At 45.4% G+C, this 20,675-nt stretch overlaps 1 protein-coding gene across 4 annotated transcripts in view; it reads left to right on the forward strand.

The window, feature by feature from the left end:
* Window positions 1–20,675, forward strand: part of GON4L (gon-4 like) — a 112,029-nt gene that overhangs the window by 84,012 nt on the left and 7,342 nt on the right. For 3 of the 4 annotated variants that reach the window (XM_030824261.1, XM_030824262.1, XM_030824263.1), the window contains exons 16-26: window positions 267–353; window positions 1,582–1,753; window positions 3,610–3,754; window positions 5,608–5,758; window positions 9,947–10,063; window positions 11,092–12,801; window positions 14,204–14,459; window positions 15,401–15,585; window positions 17,128–17,325; window positions 19,730–19,873; window positions 20,441–20,584. In XM_030824261.1, coding sequence (XP_030680121.1) covers window positions 267–353; window positions 1,582–1,753; window positions 3,610–3,754; window positions 5,608–5,758; window positions 9,947–10,063; window positions 11,092–12,801; window positions 14,204–14,459; window positions 15,401–15,585; window positions 17,128–17,325; window positions 19,730–19,873; window positions 20,441–20,584 — 3,309 coding nt within the window. The remainder of the gene's footprint in view (window positions 1–266; window positions 354–1,581; window positions 1,754–3,609; window positions 3,755–5,607; window positions 5,759–9,946; window positions 10,064–11,091; window positions 12,802–14,203; window positions 14,460–15,400; window positions 15,586–17,127; window positions 17,326–19,729; window positions 19,874–20,440; window positions 20,585–20,675) is intronic. The other variant, XM_030824264.1, reaches the window with a different exon arrangement.

Genomic DNA, 20,675 nt, shown 5'->3' on the forward strand with positions numbered 1-20,675 from the left:
CCTGTCTCTACAAAAAATAAAAATAAATTAGCCAGGCATGGTGCCATGCACCTGTGGTCCCAGCTACTCAGGATGCTGAGGTGGGAGGATTGCGTGAGCACAGGAAGTTGAGAGGGCGTGGAGCTATGATTGCATCACTGTATATCAGCCTGAGTGACAGACAGAGATCCTGTCTCCAAGAAGAAAAAAAAAAAAAAAGATCTCTCTGGATTCCTGAAATGACAATGTGGTAACATGTCACTTCATTATTTTCTTTCCATCCCCAGCACGTTCAGCTCTTGACCCAAATCCACCTTCTTGCCACGTGCAACCCTAATCTCAATCCGGAGGCCAGTACCACCAGGATATTTCTTGTAAGTTTCCAAATATCGGTAACTCTAAAGACTAGAGTATGAAATTAGCTTGGCAGGTTATTTCTCACAGTTACTCACTGATCACAATCTATATTTATTCTTTTCTCTTGGGTATTTTTGATTGCTTTGCCTGCTTTCTGTTAAGGCTTACTGTGTTTGATGAGGGAACATAAGCCACTGATTCCCATGAAAGGACAGGAGTGTATTCAATTTTCTTAATACTGTCCTTCTGATATTTTTATTGAATCCTCCTCATCTTTAGATCCAACCTAACTTCTTAGGTTTTTGGTACCACTGTTCATTTTATAGATGTTGAGACTGGGCACAGTGGCTATGCCTGTAATCCCAGCACTTTGAGGGCCAAAGCAAGCAGATTGCAGGATCCCAGTAGTTCGAGACCAGCTGGGGCAACATGCCGAAAGCCCGTCTCTACAAAATACAAAAATTAACCAGATGTGGTGGTGCGTACCTGTAGTCTCAGCTACTTGGGAGGCAGAGGTGAAAAGATAGCTTGAGCCTGGGAGGTGAGGGTTACAGTGAGCTGAGATCGCGCCGCTGCACTCAAGCCTGGGTGGCAGAGTGAGACCCGGTCTCAAAATAAATAAATAAATAAATAAAATAAAAGTAATAGTCCTAATTCTTGACTGGGTGCAGTGACTTGTGCCTGTAATCTCAGCACTTTGGTAGGCTGAGGTGGCTGAATCACTTGAGGTCAGGAGTTCGGGAACAGCTTAACCAACATGGTGAAATCCAGTCTCTACTTAAAATACAAAAAATAGCCGGGCGTGGTAGCGGGCTCCTGTAATTAATCTCAGCTACTCAGGAGGTGGATGGAGAAGAATTGCTTGAGCCCGGGAAGTGGAGACTTCAGTGAGTCAAGATTGCACCACTACACTCCAGCCTGGGCAACAGAGCGAAACTCCATCTCAAAAAAAAAAAAAAAAAATGAGTCCTCATTCTTCATAATCTTACTTCTAGTTCAGGAGCTAGACCATATATTCCTTAGTGTTTCTCACTAAGTCTAAAAGTAAAACAAGAATACAATCCCTGAATATCTGGGAACTCATGCATAATCTTAACAGAGTAGTTTATTGTGAAAGACTTCATGATGATTTTTACCTGTTTTTATCCTGTAGTAGGAAGGTCAGCTTCTCATTTAGATTCTAAAGGCTACTGTTATGAATTGTCTGGAATTATCTTAGATCTTCCTTGTGTCCTGTTTTCCCAGAAAGAGCTGGGAACCTTTGCTCAAAGCTCCATCGCCCTTCACCATCAGTACAACCCCAAGTTTCAGACCCTGTTCCAACCCTGTAACTTGATGGGAGCTATGCAGCTTATTGAAGACTTCAGCACACATGTCAGCATTGACTGCAGCCCTCATAAAACTGTCAAGAAGACTGGTAGGAGACAGATGTGTCAGCTTTAAGTTTTTACTTGCGGTGAGAGGTGGTGGGAATCTTATCCCATAGATAACTTCCTAGGATACTTGCCTAGGAATGAAGGACACAGGACATTTGTAATTTCATCCTTCTCTCTTTTATCCTTCCTTTGTACTTATTATCCAAGTTCTAGAATTACATGATAATCTCTGGGCCTGGGTAAGGCGTGGAGGCAGTAGACAGTATAGGAATATGGGAGGTAGGGATCTGAGGCTCAGTGCTAAGAATTGGACTACAGCAATATCAGGGGTAAGTATTAGGAGTCAGATCAAGATAAACTGGGGCCTGGTAAAGATGAAAGTCAGGTGGTAAAGTTTGTTCGTGTTTAGCTTTTTACTGTCTTCATTAAGATCAACTAAGGCCAGGCGCGGTGGCTCATGCCTGTAATCCCAGCACTTTGGGAGGCCGCAGCAGGGGGAACACAATGTCAGGAGATGGAGACCATCCTGGCGAACACAGTGAAACCCCGTCTCTACTAAAAATACAGAAATTAGCCAGGCGTGGGGGCATGCGTCTGTAGTCCCAGCTACTCGGGAGGCTGAGGCAGGAGAATCACTTGAACCCAGGAGGCAGTTTGCAGTGAGCCAAGATCACATCATTGCACTCCAGCCTGAGCGACAGAGTGAGACTCAGTCTCAAAAAAAAAAAAAAAAAAAAAAAAATCAACTAACTTTATTTACCATACTGACTGCAGTGTAAGTGATATCTCCATTCTGAATTAAATACTGACTTGCAAGTTAGGCATAAGTTAGAGATTATACATTTGCCATGTTCAGTATTTTAAAGAAATTTGCAGGTTTAGATTCTACCTTGCATTAGTTTAGTATTTTTTTAGAAAATACTTGCTATTTACTTAAGCCAAATATTTGCTTCTGATTTGTTTCCTGATTTAGCAAATTAGTTGTGGTTTGTTCTGGATTTGGGTTTGTCTTTGGATTCTATTTTAAATCCGAGTCTTATCGTTAAGTTGAATATAGTTGTATTTAAGTGTATTATATCGTAGACACGGATCCCAAACTACTTTAATAGCTATATTAAATGATATGAAATGGTAATGAAAACTTGATTTAACACCAAATTATAATAATATTTTACACATCTGTTGACCTGTTGCTTTCTTCTGGGGATATAAAAATAACACTTATGGAAGGAGAAATAGGGATATAGTAGTTTTGTCTCTATAAATGCAGAGGTGCCTGAAAGTGAGAGGCTGAGAGAGGGAGAGAGAAATGAATGAGACTGAATTGTCTCATTCCTTTTATGGTTCTTTTGTTCCCAGCCTCAGGAGGAATCTGGGAGAACTTAATGAAAGTTAAGTAAGAATCAAATAAAAGTAAAATTTGGAATACCAGATTTGTGAGGGAGATTAAAGAAGTTGGAATCTTATTCTGGAAGAAAGAAAGCATTGTTGAAGGTCTCTTATCCTTCAAGTATTTAAGGGGGGAAGGAGGTAAAACATTTTTGAGCATACACTATTGCCAGCACCTTATATTACTAGGTGCTTTTTTTGTTTTTTGTTTTGTTTTTTTTTTTTTTTTACTAGGTGCTTTTTAAGTGTTTGTTTTACTTAGTGAATAAAGTGTTCCACGTAAGAAAGAATAAGAGTCAACTTTTATTGTCATAGAATGGGACTCCCTTTAGATATAATGTTAGCTTAAGAAAGACTGTGGAAACTTTTGGGGGGATGGTGGGCAGATGGGAGGGAATCAAGTTAGATAAGGATAGCTCCTACCTAAATGCAAAAATGCATTCACAGGCTTTTTTGAAGCCCTCTTTTGTCCTAGAAGTTGATTTATCCGAGATTTATTTTCTTGTAGCCAATGAATTTCCCTGTTTGCCAAAGCAAGTGGCTTGGATTCTGGCCACAAGCAAGGTTTTCATGTATCCAGAGTTACTTCCAGTGTGTTCCCTGAAGGCAAAGAATCCCCAGGATAAGATCGTCTTCACCAAGGCTGAGGACAAGTAAGTGTTTACCCTGGGGGATCAAAACAGCAGAATATCCCAAGGAGAAGACGTAGTTCCTTTGAGGAGTTTAGGGGAAGTAAAACTTGGATAATAAGACACGGACACAAAAGACAAAAGGAAAAGCAGTATAGATGAGCAGAGCCCTCTAGGACGTGCTTGTTCTAGCAGTGCCAAATACTGCTTTTTGGAAGATGTCACACACATTTTTAAAGCATTTTAGACCATGGTGGCTCACACCTGTAATCCCAGCACTTTGAAAGGCCAAGGCAGGAGGTTCGCTTTTATTTTATTTTATGTTATTTATTTATTTATTTAGAGGCAGAATCTTACTCTGTCACCTAGGCAGTCACAGCTCACTGCAGCCTTGAACTCCTGAAATCAAGCGATCCTTGCACCTCAGCCTCCACAGAGCAGCTGGGACCACAGGTGTGTGCCACCATACATGGCTAAATTTTTTTTTTTTTTTTTTGTATAGATGAGGGTCTCTCTGTGTTATCCAGGCATCTCTCAAACTCCTGGACTCAAGGCATCCTCCCACCTTGGCCTCCCAAAGTGCTGGGATTACAGGCATGAGCCACCACACCCACCAGATTATGAACATTTTTATGGCCCTTTGTGTGTATTGCCACACTGTTATCAGCACATATGTATATATGTAACCACAATTATATATGTTATTAGAGGGTAGTATTGGTGCCGGTTTAAGTTGTCTGACAGGGTACCTATTCATTTTGTATTAGTTTTATTAGAATTATTCTCCTTCCTTTGTGTTCTCTTTGAACTTCCTTTGTATTGTTAGTATACAGCTCATCATGATACAGCTCATCATGATCTCACATTTATTAATGATTTATGCCTAGCTTCTTATGTTCCCATGTAATTGTGAAGTATTTGATTTTTTTTTTTTTTTAAACGGAGTTTCACTCTTGTCACCCAGGCTGGAGTGCAATGGTGCAATCTCAGCTCACTGCAACCTTTGCCCCCCGGGTTCAAGTGATTCTCTTGCCCAAGTAGCTGGGATTACAGGCGCCTACCACTACACCTGGCTATTTTTTTATTTTTAGTAGAGACGAGGTTTCACCACGTTGGCCAGGCTGGTCTCGAGCTCCTGACTCAAGTGATCTGCCTGCCTCGGCATCCCAAAATGCTGGGATTACAGGAGTGAGCCATTGCGCTTAGCCTTCTTCTTATTCATAATACTTAATCAGTGTTCACTAAGTATCTGAAATTTTCTATTGAGTAGTCACCAACTTGTATAAGAATTAGATTTAGAAAAAGTAGATTGACCAGGCATGGTGGGCTCACACCTGTAATACCAGCACTTTGAGAGGCTGAGGCAGGAGGATCACTTGAGGCCAGGAGTTTAAGATCAGCCCAGGCAACATAGTGAGAACTGGTCTCTACAAATAATGGAAGAAAAAAATTAGCCAGGCATGGTGGTGAACGTCTGTGGTCACAGATACTTGGGAGGCTGAAGTGCGGGAATCACTTGATCCCAGGCATTCAAGGCTGCAGTGTGCTGTAATCATGCCACCTGCTCTCCAGCCCGGGCAACAGAGCAAGACCCTGTCTGAAAAAAATGAAAAGGTAGATTGGGCCACACACCATGGCTCATGCCTGTAATCCAGCACTTTGGGAGGCTGAGAGTGGAGAATTGCTTCAGCCTAGGAAGTAGAGGCTGCAGTGAGCTGCGATGGTACCACTGCACTCCAGCCTGGGTGACAGCATGAGACTTTGTCTCAAGAAAAAAATAAAATAAGAAAGAGTAGATTGTAAAATATGTTAGTCTGGGGAGGCCCTTTAGAAGGAAGGACTGTGAAGTGAGATTTAGTGTCATTCTCCTTTCTCAGTTTGTTAGCTTTAGGACTGAAGCATTTTGAAGGAACTGAGTTTCCTAATCCTCTAATCAGCAAGTACCTTCTAACCTGCAAAACTGCCCACCAACTGACAGTGAGAATCAAGAACCTCAACATGAACAGAGCTCCTGACAACATCATTAAAGTGAGTATTTCCTGCATGCGCCATTCGGGCACCTCACCAATATGTACCCATTCTTTTCTCTTGTTATTTTCAAAGAAAAGAGGAACCTACTTTTATCTAAAGCTAATTTCTCCCACTTATATACTAGATTAATTCCCCTATTGCCTTTTGGGCAATATTCCGCTGACAGTATTCTACTTATATGCTTTTTTTTTTTTTTTTTTTTGTCAGACTCTTGCTCTGTCACTCAGGCTTGAGTACAGTGGCACAATCTTGGCTCACTGCAGTCTTCACCTCCCAGGTTCAAGTGATTCTCCTGCCTCGGTGTCTCCTGCCTCAGCGCCCCAAGTAGCTTGGATTACAGGCATGCACCACCACACCTGGCTAATTTTTGTATTTTTAGTAGAGACGAGGTTTCACCATGTTGGCCAGGCTGGTCTTGAACCTCTGACCTCAAGTGATCCACCCGCCTTGGCCTCCCAAAGTGCTGGGATTACAGGCATGAGCCACCGCACCCGGTTTCTTCTTTTTTATTTAGATATTTATTTATGTTGTGTTTTTAGAGACGGGTTCTTGCTCTATCATCCTATCTGGAGTGCATTGGCACAGTCATAGGTCACTGTAGCCTCAAATTCCTGGGTTCAAGTGATCCTTCCACTTCAGCCTTCCAAGTATCGGGGACTACAGGCGTGTTCCACCAAGCCTAGCTCGTTATTTTATTTTGTGTGGAGATGCTGTGTCACTTTGTTGCCCAGACTGGTCTTGAAGTTTTGACATCTGTCAGTCCGCCTGCCTCAGCTTGGCCTCCCAAAGTGTTGGGATTACAGGCATAAGCCACTATGCCCAGCCTTTTGTTTTGTTTTGTTTTTGTTTTTTTCTTGAGAAAGGGTCTTACTCTGCTACCCAGGCTGGAGTACAGTGGTGCGGTCATAGCTCACTGTAACCTCGAACTCCTGGGCTCAAGCATTCCTCCCACCTCAGCCTCCCAGGGAGCTGGGATTATATGCATGAGCCACCATGCTTGCCTATTAAATTTTTTTTTTTTTTTTTTTTTTTTTTTTAAGAAATGGAGTGTCCCTATATTGCCCAGGCTGGTCTCGAACTTTTGGCCTTAGGCAGTTCTCCTGTCTCAGCCTCTAACTGCTACTTCCTGGTATATTGGATTTAGGCCTTATTTATTTATTTATTTATTTATTTTTTTTTTTTTTTTTTTTTTTTGAGACGGAGTCTCGCTCTGTCGCCCAGGCTGGAGTGCAGTGGCGCAATCTCGGCTCACTGCAAGCTCCGCCTCCCGGGTTCACGCCATTCTCCTGCCTCAGCCTCTCCGAGTAGCTGGGACTACAGGCGCCCGCCACCACGCCCGGCTAATTTTTTGTATTTTTAGTAGAGACGGGGTTTCACCGTGGTCTCGATCTCCTGACCTCGTGATCCGCCCACCTCGGCCTCCCAAAGTGCTGGGATTACAAGCGTGAGCCACCGCGCCCGGCCTAGGCCTTATTTATTAACCATTAACCATAAGCCAGGGAAGCTGAGGATTTTTTTTTTTTTTTTGAGACGGAGTCTTGCTCTGTCCCCCAGGCTGGAGTGCAGTGGCGCGATCTCGGCTCACTGCAAGCTCCGCCTCCCGGGGTTCACGCCATTCTCCTGCCTCAGCCTCCCGAGTAGCTGGGACTACAGGCGCCCGCCACCACGCCCGGCTAATTTTTTGTATTTTTAGTAGAGACGGGGTTTCACCGTGGTCTCGATCTCCTGACCTCGTGATCCGCCCGCCTCGGCCTCCCAAAGTGCTGGGATTACAAGCGTGAGCCACCGCGCCCGGCCTAGGCCTTATTTATTAACCATTAACCATAAGCCAGGGAAGCTGAGGATTTACCTGTCTCCTCACTCCCTTACTCCCACCACAAACATGCACATTTTCTGCTCTCCAATCTCCTCGCTAGTAATTATGTCACAATTTTGGTTAGGTTGTATTCAGGGTTTACACTGTAAGATTTTAAGGACTGTATAAATGCTCTTCACAGCTATGTTATTGTGATACCTTGCCTTTCCTGCTGAACATTTTGTTTCTCTTGGAGTAAATAATCACATTTTTAGGGGGATGGGGCTGGACTTGATTTTATTATGTAATTATTCCCAGGTCAACAGTAAAGGTTACTTTACTTAATTTTCTTAATCTCCTTTCAGTGTGTCTGGCCTTCTAGATATTCCATCACTGTCATCTTGAAGGAATTGCTCCCTGAGCCCTCTGACACGATTCCACTCTAAGCGTGTTGCTCTCTGAGCTTGCTGCACTGATGTCTTGGCCTTTTTCTTCCCCATCATCCTGGGGATTCATTTTGCCTCTTACTGTGTTGGATCTTCTTATTTCCTGAATTCTACATCTGTGTTTTTGTTTTACTTCCTTCCTTTAGTGAAACACATTCTAGTAGCATTTTTTTTTATTTTTTTCTAAATTTTTGAAAATTGAGGCCGTACACAGTGGCTCAGGCCTGTAATCCCAGGGCTTTGGGAGGCTGAGGCAGGCAGATGACTTGAGGCCAGGAGTTCAAGACCAGCCTGGGCAACATGGTGATACCCCGTCTCTACTAAAAATACAAAAATTGACCAGGTATGGTGCCACTCACCTGTAATCCCAGCCACTCGGGAGGCTGAGGCACAAAACTCACTTGAACTCGGGAGACAGAGGTTCAGTAAGCGTGGATCACTCCCCTGCACTCCAGCCTGGACGACAGAGGAGTCTCTGTCTCAAAGACTAAGAAGCAAAGAAACAAACAAAAAGTACAAAGATGTGCACAGAAAATGACACACAACTCAAACGTGAAGGAAAAAGATTTTTCTGCAGCAGAATATGGTTTATCAAGTGCCTTAGCACCATGGATGAAACTAGACAAATTCTAAGCCATATTATCATGAATTTTCAAAACATTGGAGCCAAAGGAAAAATCTTACATGCTATCAGAGGTTGGGAGAAACAGGTGTTACATGATTCAAGAGTTAAATGGGGCCGTGGCTCACGCCTATAATCCCAGCACTTTGGGAAGCCAAGGCAGGAGAATTACTTGAGCCCAGGAGTTCAGGACCAGCCTGGGCAAAAAAGTGAGACCTGTCTCAATTTTTTTTTTTTTTTTTTTTTTTTTTGAGATGGAGTCTTGCTGTGTCATCCAGGCTGGAGTGCAGTGGTGTGATCTCGGCTCACTGCAAGCTCCGCCTCCCGGGTTCATGCCATTCTCCTGCTTCAGCCTCCTGAGTAGCTGGGACTACAGGCACCAGCCACCACGCCTGGCTAATTTTTTGTATTTTTTAGTAGAGACAGGGTTTCACCATGTTAGCCAGGATGGTCTTGATCTCCTGACCTCGTGATCTGCCCACCTTGACCTCTGAAAGTGCTGGGATTACAGGCGTGAGCCACCGTGCCTGGCCTATTCTTTTTTTTTTTTTTTTTTTTGAGACGGAGTCTCACTCTGTCACCCAGGCTGGAGTGCAGTGGCACGATCTCTGATCTCAGCTCACCGCAACCTCCACCTCCCAGGTTCAAGCAATTCTCCTGCCTCAGCCCCCTTAGTAGCTGGGATTACAGGTGCGTGCCACCGTGCCTGGCTAATTTTTGTATTTTTGTAGGGATAGGGGTTTTGCCATGTTGGCCAGTCTGGTCTTGAACTCCTGACCTTAGGTAATCTGCCCACCTCCGAAAGTGCTGGGATTACAGGCGTGAACCACCGCGCCCAGCCTTCATTTACTCTTAAAATTGAACTTTTTCAGGCTCTTTTTTTTTTCCCTTCTCTTCTAATGCCCTTCACACCATCATTTGCTTAAAAGGAAGCTTTCATGTGTCCAAGGTATAGATTACGATCTTGTCTTTGCAGCTGTTGATCAAGAACAAATCTTACATAAGATTGCTCTGAGCATCTGCTTCCTTTTCTCTCTGTGACCTAAACTCTCCCCTTCCTGGCAACCAGAATGGAGATCATCAGTTAGAAAGTATTGAATAATTGTAAAATATTTAAATAGAGAATAGTTTAATTTGAAATGTGCAAGTATTCAGCATATGCTATTTATATATGTGTGTTCATGGATGTTTGTGTATGTGGTTGTGTGTGTGTATGTGTGTGTGTGTGTCTCGATCCACCACCCACCCCATTCACCACCAGCCTGACAGAGGACAGTGTTTCTGGAAGGAATGTAACTCATGCGCATTTTTTTCATGTTAAGTTTTATAAGAAGACCAAACAGCTGCCAGTCCTAGTAAAATGCTGTGAAGAGATCCAGCCACATCAGTGGAAGCCACCTATAGAGAGAGAAGAACACCGGCTCCCATTCTGGTTAAAGGTACAGCCCTCTTCCTCAAAGTCTATGGGAGGCAGAAGGTCACTGAAAGTTCTGAGAGAATATCAAGGGCTTCCTTAATCATCTAGTTCTTTAGTTGTAGAACTAGGACTTCAGAAATCTTCCTCATTCACCTTTCTTCCCTTACTTTTCTGCCCTTCTCTGGGTAATTGTACAGCATTTTCAAAATAATAGGTAAAATAATAATTTGCTGAAGGAAATTCACAGAAGTTTCTAAAGTGTATAATTCGAATGTGGTCTTTGTAGATTTGATATGCAGAGAGACCCTTCTTGGAAGGATGCCTTGAGACTGTCTAAGGTCTCTAAAACCTAGAAAGCCCTATTGTTTTTCCCAAATCCTTTTTTTTTTTTTTTTTTTTTTTGAGATGGAGTCTTGCACTGTCCCCCAGGCTAGAGTGCAGTGGCACGATCTCGGCTCACTGCAAGCTCCGCCTCCCAGGTTCATGCCATTCTCCTGCCTCAGCCTCCCGAGCAGCTGGGACTACAGGCGCCCGCCACCACGTCCAGCTAATTTTTTGTATTTTTAGTAGAGACGAGGTTTCACCATGTTAGCCAGGATGGTCTTGATCTCCTGACCTTGTGATCTGCCCGCCTCGGCCTCCCAAAGTGCTGGGATTACGGGCTTGAGCCACCACGCCCGGCCTCCAAATTCTTTTTTTGTTGTTGTTTTGTTTTGTTTTTGAGACAGAGTCTTGCTCTGTCCACCCAGGCTAAGGTGAGATCTCGGCTCCTCGCAACCTCTGCCTCACAGGTACAAGTGATTCTCCTGCTTCCGCCTCCTGAGTAGCTGGGATTACAGGCGCCCGCCACCACACCCAGCTAATTTTTGTATTTTTAGTAGAGACGTGGTTTCACCATGTTGGTCAGGCTCATCCTGAACTCCTGACCTCAAGTGATCTGCCCACTTCAGCCTCCCAAAGTACTGGGATTACAGGCGTGAGCCACTGTGCCAAGCTTCTTTTTCCCAAATTCTGACATATGCTGGATCAGAGTGTTCTTGTTTCCAATAGGCCAGTCTGCCATCCATCCAGGAAGAAATGCGGCACATGGCTGATGGTGCTAGAGAAGTAGGAAATGTGACTGGAACCACTGAGATCAACTCAGATCGAAGCCTAGTAAAAGACAATTTGGAATTGGAGAGTGAAACTCGGTACCCACTGCTATTGCCTAAGGGTGTAGTCCTGAAACTGAAGCCGGTTGCCACCCGTTTCCCCAGGAAGGCTTGGAGACAGAAGCGTTCATCAGTCCTGAAGCCCCTCCTTATCCAACCCAGCCCCTCTCTCCAGCCCAGCTTCAACCCTGGGAAAACACCAGCCCGATCAACTCATTCAGAAGCCCCTCCAAGCAAAATGGTGCTCCGGATTCCCCACCCGATACAGCCAGCCACTGTTTTACAGACAGTTCCAGGTGTCCCTCCACTGGGGGTCAGTGGAGGTGAGAGTTTTGAGTCTCCTGCAGCGCTGCCTGCTATGCCCCCTGAGGCCAGGACAAGCTTCCCTCTGTCTGAGTCCCAGACTTTGCTGTCTTCTGCCCCTGTGCCCAAGGTAATGCTGCCCTCCCTTGCCCCTTCTAAGTTTCGAAAGCCATATGTGAGACGCAGACCCTCAAAGAGAAGGGGAGTCAAGGCCTCTCCCTGTATGAAACCTGCCCCTGTTATCCACCACCCTGCATCTGTTATCTTCACTGTTCCCGCTACCACTGTGAAGATTGTGAGCCTTGGCGGTGGCTGTAACATGATCCAGCCTGTCAGTGCAGCTGTGGCCCAGAGTCCCCAAACTATTCCCATCACCACCCTCTTGGTTAACCCTACTTCCTTCCCCTGTCCATTGAACCAGCCCCTTGTGGCCTCCTCTGTCTCGCCCTTAATTGTTTCTGGCAATTCTGTGAATCTTCCTATACCATCCACCCCTGAAGATAAGGCCCATGTGAATGTGGACCTTGCTTGTGCTGTGGCTGATGGGGAAAATGCCTTTCAGGGCCTAGAACCCAAATTAGAGCCCCAGGAACTATCTCCTCTCTCTGCTACTGTTTTCCCCAAAGTGGAACATAGCCCAGGGCGTCCACTAGCAGATGCAGAGTGCCAGGAAGGACTGTCAGAGAACAGTGCCTGTCGCTGGACTGTTGTGAAAACAGAGGAGGGAAGGCAAGCTCTGGAGCCGCTCCCTCAGGGCATCCAGGAGTCTCTAAACAACCCTACCCCTGGGGATTTAGAGGAAATTGTCAAGATGGAACCTGAAGATGCTACAGAGGAAATCAGTGGATCCCCTGAGCGTGATATTTGTGATGACATCAAAGTGGAACATGCTGTGGAATTGGACACTGGCGCCCCAAGCGAGGAGTTGAGCAGTGCTAGAGAAGTAACAAAACAGACAGTCTTACAGAAGGAAGAGGAGAGGAGTCAGCCAACTAAAACCCCTTCATCTTCTCAAGAGCCCCCTGATGAAGGAACCTCAGGGACAGATGTGAACAAAGGATCATCAAAGAATGCTTTGTCCTCAATGGATCCTGAAGTGAGGCTTAGTAGCCCCCCAGGGAAGCCAGAAGATTCATCCAGTGTTGATGGTCAGTCAGTGGGGACTCCAGTTGGGCCAGAAACTGGAGGAGAGAAGAATGGGCCAGAAGAAGAGGAAGAAGAGGACTTTGATGACCTCACCCAAGATGAGGAAGATGAAATGTCATCAGCTTCTGAGGAATCTGTGCTTTCTGTCCCAGAACTCCAGGTGAGAGCTGGAGAATATTCTCAAGTATTTTGTGGACTCAGTAATATGTTTAACTTATTGATATGCCACGTTCTTGCCTGCTGCACAATGGATAGTCCTAAAATAATTTTTATTTTATTTGTGAATGCATTATGGAACATGATTGTGGAGTTGAGGTGAAATGAGATGGAAAGGATGAAATTTTACTTATTATATTAAACTCGTTTACACATTAAATTGAATCACCTGACCATACTTTAAATGCCTTAAAAAATAGTAATAGGCTGGGCTTGGTGGCTCACGCCCGTAGTCCCGGCACTTTGGGAGGCTGAGGTGGGTGGATCATGAGGCCAGGAGTTTCAGACTGGCCTGGCCAATGTGGTGAAACCCCATCTATACTGAAAATACAAAAATTAGCCAGGCGTGGTGGCGGACACCTGTAATCCCTGCTGCTTGGGAGGCAGAGGCAGGAGAATCGCTTGAGCCCGAGAGACAGAGGTTGCAGTGAGCCAAGATCACGTCTTTGCTCTCCAGCCTGGGCAACAGAGCAAGGCTCTGTCTCAAAAAAAAAAAAAAAAAAAAAAAAAAGCAAATAGCCGGGCGCGGTGGCTCATGCCTATAAATCCCAGCACTTTGGGAGGCCAAGGCGGGCAGCTCACCTGAGGTCGGGAGTTCAAAACCAGCCTGACCAACATGGAGAAACTCCATCCCTACTAAAAATACAAAATTAGCTGGGCATAGCGGCACATGCCTGTAATCCCAGCTACTCAGGAAGTTGAGGCAGGAAAATCACTTGAACCGGGGAGGCAGAGGTTGCAGTGAGCCAAGATTGCACCATCGCACTCCAGCCTGGAAACTATCTTCAGGTTACAGAAGTTTGTAAAAGGTAACTTCTTCCCCTCTCCTGCTGTCAGGCTGAATGTCAGCTATCACTGGGATTTCTTTTTTTTTGTCTTGTTTTGTGGTTTTTTGTTTTTTTGTTTTTTTTGAGATGGAGTCTTACTCTGTCTTCCAGATTGGAGTGCAGTGGCATAATTTCAGCTCACTGCAACCTCCACCTCCTGGGTTCAAGCAATTCTCATGCCTCAGCCTCCCAAGTAGCTGGGATTACAGGCATGTGCCACCATGCCTGACTAATTTCTGTATTTTTAGTAGAGACACAGTTTTATCATGTTGGCGAGGCTGGTCCTGAACTCTTGGCCTCAAGTGATCCACCCACCTCGGCCTCCCAAAGTGTCAGGATTACAGGCGTGAGCCACTGTACCTGGCCCATTGCTGGGATTTCATAACTCAGGGAATTCCCCTCACAGCTGTAGTGGGCTCCCCATTATTTAACTTCAGATTATCCTGATACAGCTTTGTGTTGTTTGCAATTCATGAGCCACTAAGAGCCATTATAAGTACTCTTTGGAGGGTTTTACAGGAAACAATGGAGAAACTGACTTGGCTGGCATCTGAAAGGCGCATGAGTCAGGAGGGTGAGTCTGAAGAAGAGAATTCTCAGGAGGAGAACTCTGAGCCGGAAGAAGAGGAGGAAGAAGAAGCAGAAGGAATGGAAAGCCTGCAGAAAGAGGATGAAATGACGGATGAAGCAGTTGGGGACGCTGCTGAGAAGGCTCCTTCTACTTTTGCCTCACCTGAGACTGCTCCAGAAGTGGAGACCAGCAGAACTCCACCAGGTGAGCTAGGCAGAGCTATACTGAAGGACCATTCTCACTTAACCTCATTGTCTAGAGGACAGTGTGCAGAGTGGGTAGCTTATAAACCAGGTGGAGGATTTCCAGAGGAAACCCTCTGGATCTCTTCTGCAACACCCCTCCCCCAAAACATGTTTAATGTGGTATCTTTGTGGAGAATAGATACTCAGAAATTTTCAATGTGATTCTCATCCGTTGCTAGATTTATATTAGCTTCGTTCACTTTCTTTCTTTTTTTTTTCCTTTTTTTTATTTTTTTGAGACGGAGTCTTGCTCTGTCGCCCAGGCTGGAGTGCAATGGCGTGATCTCGGCTCACTGCAACCTCTGCCTCCCAGGTTCAAGCGATTCTCCTGCCTCACCCTCCTGAGTAGCTGGGATTACAGGCATCCGCCCCCACACCCAGCTAATTTTTGTATTTTTTTTTTAGTAGAGACAGGGTTTTACCATGTTGGTCAGGCTGGTCTCGAACTCCTAACCTTATGATCCGCCCACCTCGGCCCTCCAGAATGCTGGGATTACAGGCGTGAGCCACCGTGCCTGGCGGTTCACTTCGTTAAACTGATTGTTACCTTATCTGTTGTGTGGGGCTAAGACCTATGTTTATTTCAGAAAACACTGCTTGTTCCTCATCAAGACATAGTCTCTCAAAAGTGCTACAGAAGCCACACTTGCTCTTTAGACTTCCCTTCTCAATATGAAGTAGCTGATTATCTTGTTGTCATCCCAGTTAAGGCAGTTACACTGCAGACTCTGCATAGAGCTGACTTGACGAACTTATTTCTCATACCATTTTCCTGACAACCTTTTCCTTGAATTGCTCCATAATATTGAATAGGATTTGGCTGGGGTGGTGCATGTGGTGGAATGGGAAGAGCAGGGGTTGCAGGGACAGAGAAACAATCTTTTTCATGTGTGCTACAAGGAGAGAGCATCAAAGCTGCTGGAAAAGGCCGGAACAATCATCGAGCTCGCAACAAGCGGGGAAGTCGGGCTCGGGCCAGCAAGGACACCTCCAAGCTGCTGTTGCTGTATGATGAGGACATTCTCGAGCGAGATCCACTCAGGGAGCAGAAGGACTTGGCCTTTGCCCAAGCTTATCTGACCAGGGTAGGCAAATGCTGCTTCCTGTTATTGCCAGTCTCTGTGAATGTGGCTGCTTCTTCAAGGGCAATGTTTTTCAAAATAAAGTCTGTTTTTCAGGCTATACGACAGGCTTCATATTCCTCTATCTTGGCTTTTCTGGCAAAAGATCTCTGTGACAGAACCACAAGGAGACATATAATTCAATCATAAGTATGTTTATTGTTAGTACCCTGCCATCATCCTTCTGTTGACCAGAGATTGGCAGAAAGATGATACCACCATCATCAGTGGGAGGTTGTGACTTTACTGGGTGCGCTGATAAGGACCTTTACAGAACCTTTGGCTTGAGAAGAAAGATAGTGGGTACACTGGCCAGCAAGTGGATTTCAGGGAAATACATTGCTCTTAAGACATGAACCAGCTGGGCGTGGTGGCTCACACCTATAATCCCAGCGCTTTGGGAGGCCGAGGCGGGTGGATCATCTGAGATCAGGAGTTAGAGACCAGCCTGACCAACATGGTGAAACCCTGTCTCTACTAAAATACAAAAATTAGCCGAGTATGGTGGTGGGCACCTGTAATCCTAGCTACGGGGGAGGCTGAGGCACAAGAATCACTTGAACCTGGGAGACGGAGGTTGCAGTGAGCCGAGATCGCACCATTGCACTCCAGCCTTGGCGACAGGGAGAGACTCTGTCTCAAAAAAAAAAAGACATGAATCAGGCTGGGTGTTGTGGCCCTTGCATATAATGCCAGCACTTTGGGAGGCTGGGGTAGGAGGATCCCTTGAGTCCAGGAGTTCAAGACAAGACAAGCCTGGGCAACACAGGAGACCTCCATCTCTACAAAAATTAAAAAATGAGCTAAGCATGGTGGTGCATGCCTGTGGTCCTAGGTACTTCGGGAGGCTGAGGTGGGAGGATCACTTGGGCCCAGGTGGTTTAGGCTGCAGTGAGCCATGATTGCATCAGTGCACTCCAGCCTGGGCAACAGAATGAGACCCTGTCTCAAAAACAAAACAAAACAACAAAAAAACACATAAGCCAGCCTCTTCTTGGTAGTGTCCTGGAGAACTATGTCCTTCTGTTGGTAACCACCTGGTTCCTTTATCCCTCTGGAAAGCAGAATACTGGCAATGATAGTCATAGCTTTTTCTTATCTCCTAATATTTTACTGACATTCCTAACTTATGTATTATTTACTCTCAAATTACGCCCATGCTGAAATACATGTACAAACACATGTTACCTATTTCATTATGGGGCTGTAATCAGTAAGGAAAGGTTAGGGCTGTGACCTAGAGAAAAGCATTACTTGGTTTTGTGGGTAGAGCTGTGGAACTAGGAAAATGGTTTTTCACTTGCTCACTCCCAGAAAAAGATTTTTACCTTGCCTGTTGCTCTGTGTCTTCCATTAACAGTCAGATGTTAAGATGTCTTGGTGGCGCAGCCTCTGATGGATAATTCTTGGAGCTCTCTAACCATAACCCTGCCTTCTCCCTTGTACCCTTATTGCTTGTTGTGTCCCAAATAAAGGGTGTTGATGATTGAAAGTCTTCCCGTGTAGGTGCGAGAAGCCCTACAACATATCCCTGGCAAGTATGAAGACTTCCTTCAAGTCATCTATGAATTTGAGTCAAGTACCCAGAGACAGACGACTGTAGATCTCTACAAAAGCCTGCAAATTCTGCTCCAAGACTGGCCTCAGCTGTTGAAAGACTTTGCTGCTTTCCTGTTACCTGAGCAAGCTCTGGCCTGTGGATTAGTAAGTGAATGGGGGAAAAACGTACACTAGGACTTCTGGGTCAGAGTGAGACTGGGATTGAATGGCGTTGAATAAGACTGTTTCAGTCTCCCAACTCCTTCCAGACACACAGCCATCCCCTAGCCCAGAGTGATAAGAGCCTCTGTCTTTTCAGGGGATTATCTTTCCAATCCCATTCTCCCATTTTCTTTACATGATAAATGAGAGGGTTCTACTTGTAGTTGCCAAAGGAGACCTTAGGTGAGTCATATACTGTCTGCTTCTCACAGGTATCAAGCCAGACATTCATTTAACAAATATTTGTTAAGTGCCTCCTAACTGTCAGGAATTCCTAGCAATTCCTGACCTCAATTGCTAGGAATATAGCAATTACAAAAGACTAAAATCCCTGCCCTCATGGAGCTTACGTTATCATGAGGAAGTTCAGATGATACTCCAGAAAACATATATATATATATATATAGCATATATAAAATATAAATTATAAAAATAAAGATAAACAGTAAAATATATAGTATACAATGTTTTATAGTGATCATGTTTTACAGAAAAATAAAGCAGGAAAGGAAACTAGAGGGGTGGTTTTATACACAGTGGTCTGGGAAGGCCACTGTGGTATGGTAACATGTGAAATGTTGCAGAATAGGAGGCTAAACATGAGGGATATCCCAGTAGTCCTGGACTTCTTGTCATAAAAATAAGAACAAAGGGAGGAATGGGATTATTCTAAGAGTTTTATTGGGGTTAAATGACAGTGGGGTAGTTCTGCATATAATGTGTGATGCCCATTTTCTCTTCTGGTATTATTATGAGGATCCAATCAGTGTATATGTGAACAAAAAAAAAATTTTTTTTTTTTTTTTTTTTTTTGAGATGGAGTTTCACTCTTGTTGCCCAGGCTGGAGTGCAGTGGCATGATCTCGGCTCACCACAACCTCCGCCTCCTGGGTTCAAGCAATTCTCCTGCCTCAGCCTCCCGAGTAGCTGGGATTACAGGCATGTGCCACCACGCCCAGCTAATTTTGTATTTTTAGTAAAGACGGGGTTTCTCCATGTTGGTCAGGCTGGTCTCGAACTCCAGACCTCAGGTGATCTGCCCACCTCAGCCTCCCAAATTGCTGGGATTACAAGTGTGAGCCACCACGCTTAGCCAAAAAAATTTTTTAAAGAGATAATGTCAGCCAGGTATGGTGGCTCACACCTGTTATCCCAGCACTTTGGGAGGCCAGCCTGGACAACATAGCAAGACCCCATCTTTACATAAAATAAAAAAAATTAACTAACTGGGTGTGGTGGTGCACACCTTTGGTGCCAGCTATTTGGGTGGCTGAGGTGGGAGGACCACTTGAGCCTGAGAGGTTGAGGCTTCACTGAGCCATGATTGCTCCACTACACTCCAGTTTGGGTGACAAGAGCGAGACCTTGTCTCAAAAAAAGAAAAGAGAGAGACAATGGCCAGGCACAGTGGCTGGCACCTGTAATCCCAGCACTTTGGGAGGCTGAGGTGGGAATATCCCTTGTAGCCAGGAGTTTTGTTGTTGTTGTTTTATTGTTGTTGTTTTTTGAGGCAAAGTCTCACTCTGTCACCCAGGCTGGAGTGCAGTGGTGTGATCTCTGCTCACTGCAACCTCTGCCTCCCAGGTTCAAGTGATTCCCTGCCTCAGCCTTCCAGGTAGTGGGGATTACAGGCATGCACGACCGCACCTGTCTAATTTTTGTATTTTTAGTAGAGATGGGATTTCACCACGTTGGTCAGGCTGGTCTCGAACTCTTGACCTCAGGTGATTTGCCTACCTCGGCCTCCCGAAGTGCTGGGATTACAGGCATCAGCCACCGCAGCTGGCCTGTAGACAGGAGTTTGAGACGAGCCTGGACAACACAGCCCCCTGGGATCCTCCTGCCTCAGCCTCCCAAGTAGCTCAAGCTACAGGTGTACACCACGACCCCTGCCTAATTTTTAAATTTTTTTGTAGAGACATAGTCTCACTATGTTGCTGGTCTTGAACTCCTGGCCTTAAGCGATCCTCCTGCCTTGGCCTCCCCACATGGGATTATAGCTGTGAGCCACCTTGTGCAGCCTGAAAATTCTTTGTAGTATAAACTAAAGTATCATATGAATTTTGGTGTCTGATTTCACAATCCATAAAACAGCAAACAACTTGAAATATGTACCTCTCTTGAAGCCATTGCTCCCATCTTAATTGCTTTGGGTGGCTACTCACCAGTGGTCCAAGGTAGATGGAGGTTAGGGTTTTTAATTAGATCTCATAGTTGTCAACTAGAATTTTAAACCAGGGTTCTGTCATCTCTCGTGCCCTAGTCCACTAGTTCTTATCCTTAGAACCCTCAAGTCCTGCTCTAGCTGTATCGTGACTCCTCTTTTGCCCACTTTCCACTCTGGTAGTTTGAGGAGCAGCAGGCTTTTGAGAAGAGCCGCAAGTTCCTTCGGCAGCTGGAGATTTGCTTTGCAGAGAACCCCTCACACCACCAGAAGATTATCAAGGTCCTCCAAGGCTGTGCAGACTGCCTTCCCCAGGAGATCACCGAGGTATTCTTTCCTGTCCTGCTTTCTTCCTGTTGTCTTCTGGGCCTTAGGCCTTTCCCTTGTCTCTTTCCCCAACCTACTCCATACCTTTTTGCCTCTGGAGTCTCATGGGCTTCCTGGAGGAGATGAAAAAGGCAAGGACTTTTCAGGCTCACCTGAAGCATAAAGCACTGGGATAAGGAGGGATTGCTACCTGAAACCAGAGCCTGTCTGACCTTCACGGGCTCAGGAATGCCATGGATGTCCTGGAAGGGATGTTCAGCGAAGGAGGTTCTGGGACCTGGGAGGGGCCTTACCTCCTTGCTCTGCTTGGAATAGTGCCCTAGCTGGAGATCAGTAGGGTGGAGTGAAGAGTGGAATCATTAGGAATCAAATCTAGTATTAGTACCCTTCCCCTGTAGGCAGCTAAGGAGGAAGAGAAAGTTTTAGTATTCTTTGTTACCAGGCAGAGTCTCTGTGTGTTTCCCAGTTGACTGGGAAAGCAGAACATGGAAGTATGTGGGATTGATTGGGAAGGGCAGCCTAGAGAGGCTCTGGAGACTTCCTCTTTCCCTCTGTGACTCTCCTCAGCTCAAGACACAGATGTGGCAGCTCCTCAAGGGCCACGATCACCTACAGGATGAGTTTTCTATCTTCTTCGACCACTTGCGCCCAGCAGCTAGCCGGATGGGTGACTTTGAAGAGATCAATTGGACTGAGGAAAAGGAGTATGAGGTATAGGACCTGAGGCTGCTGTAGCCTTATGAAGGGGGAAGGCCACATGTGGGAGGGATATTGGCCTGGTGTCTGTGCTCAGCAGCACCAA

The sequence above is a fragment of the Nomascus leucogenys genome, chromosome 12 (genome assembly GCF_006542625.1).
Source record: "Nomascus leucogenys isolate Asia chromosome 12, Asia_NLE_v1, whole genome shotgun sequence".
In the NCBI taxonomy this organism is placed as follows: Eukaryota; Metazoa; Chordata; class Mammalia; order Primates; family Hylobatidae; genus Nomascus; species Nomascus leucogenys.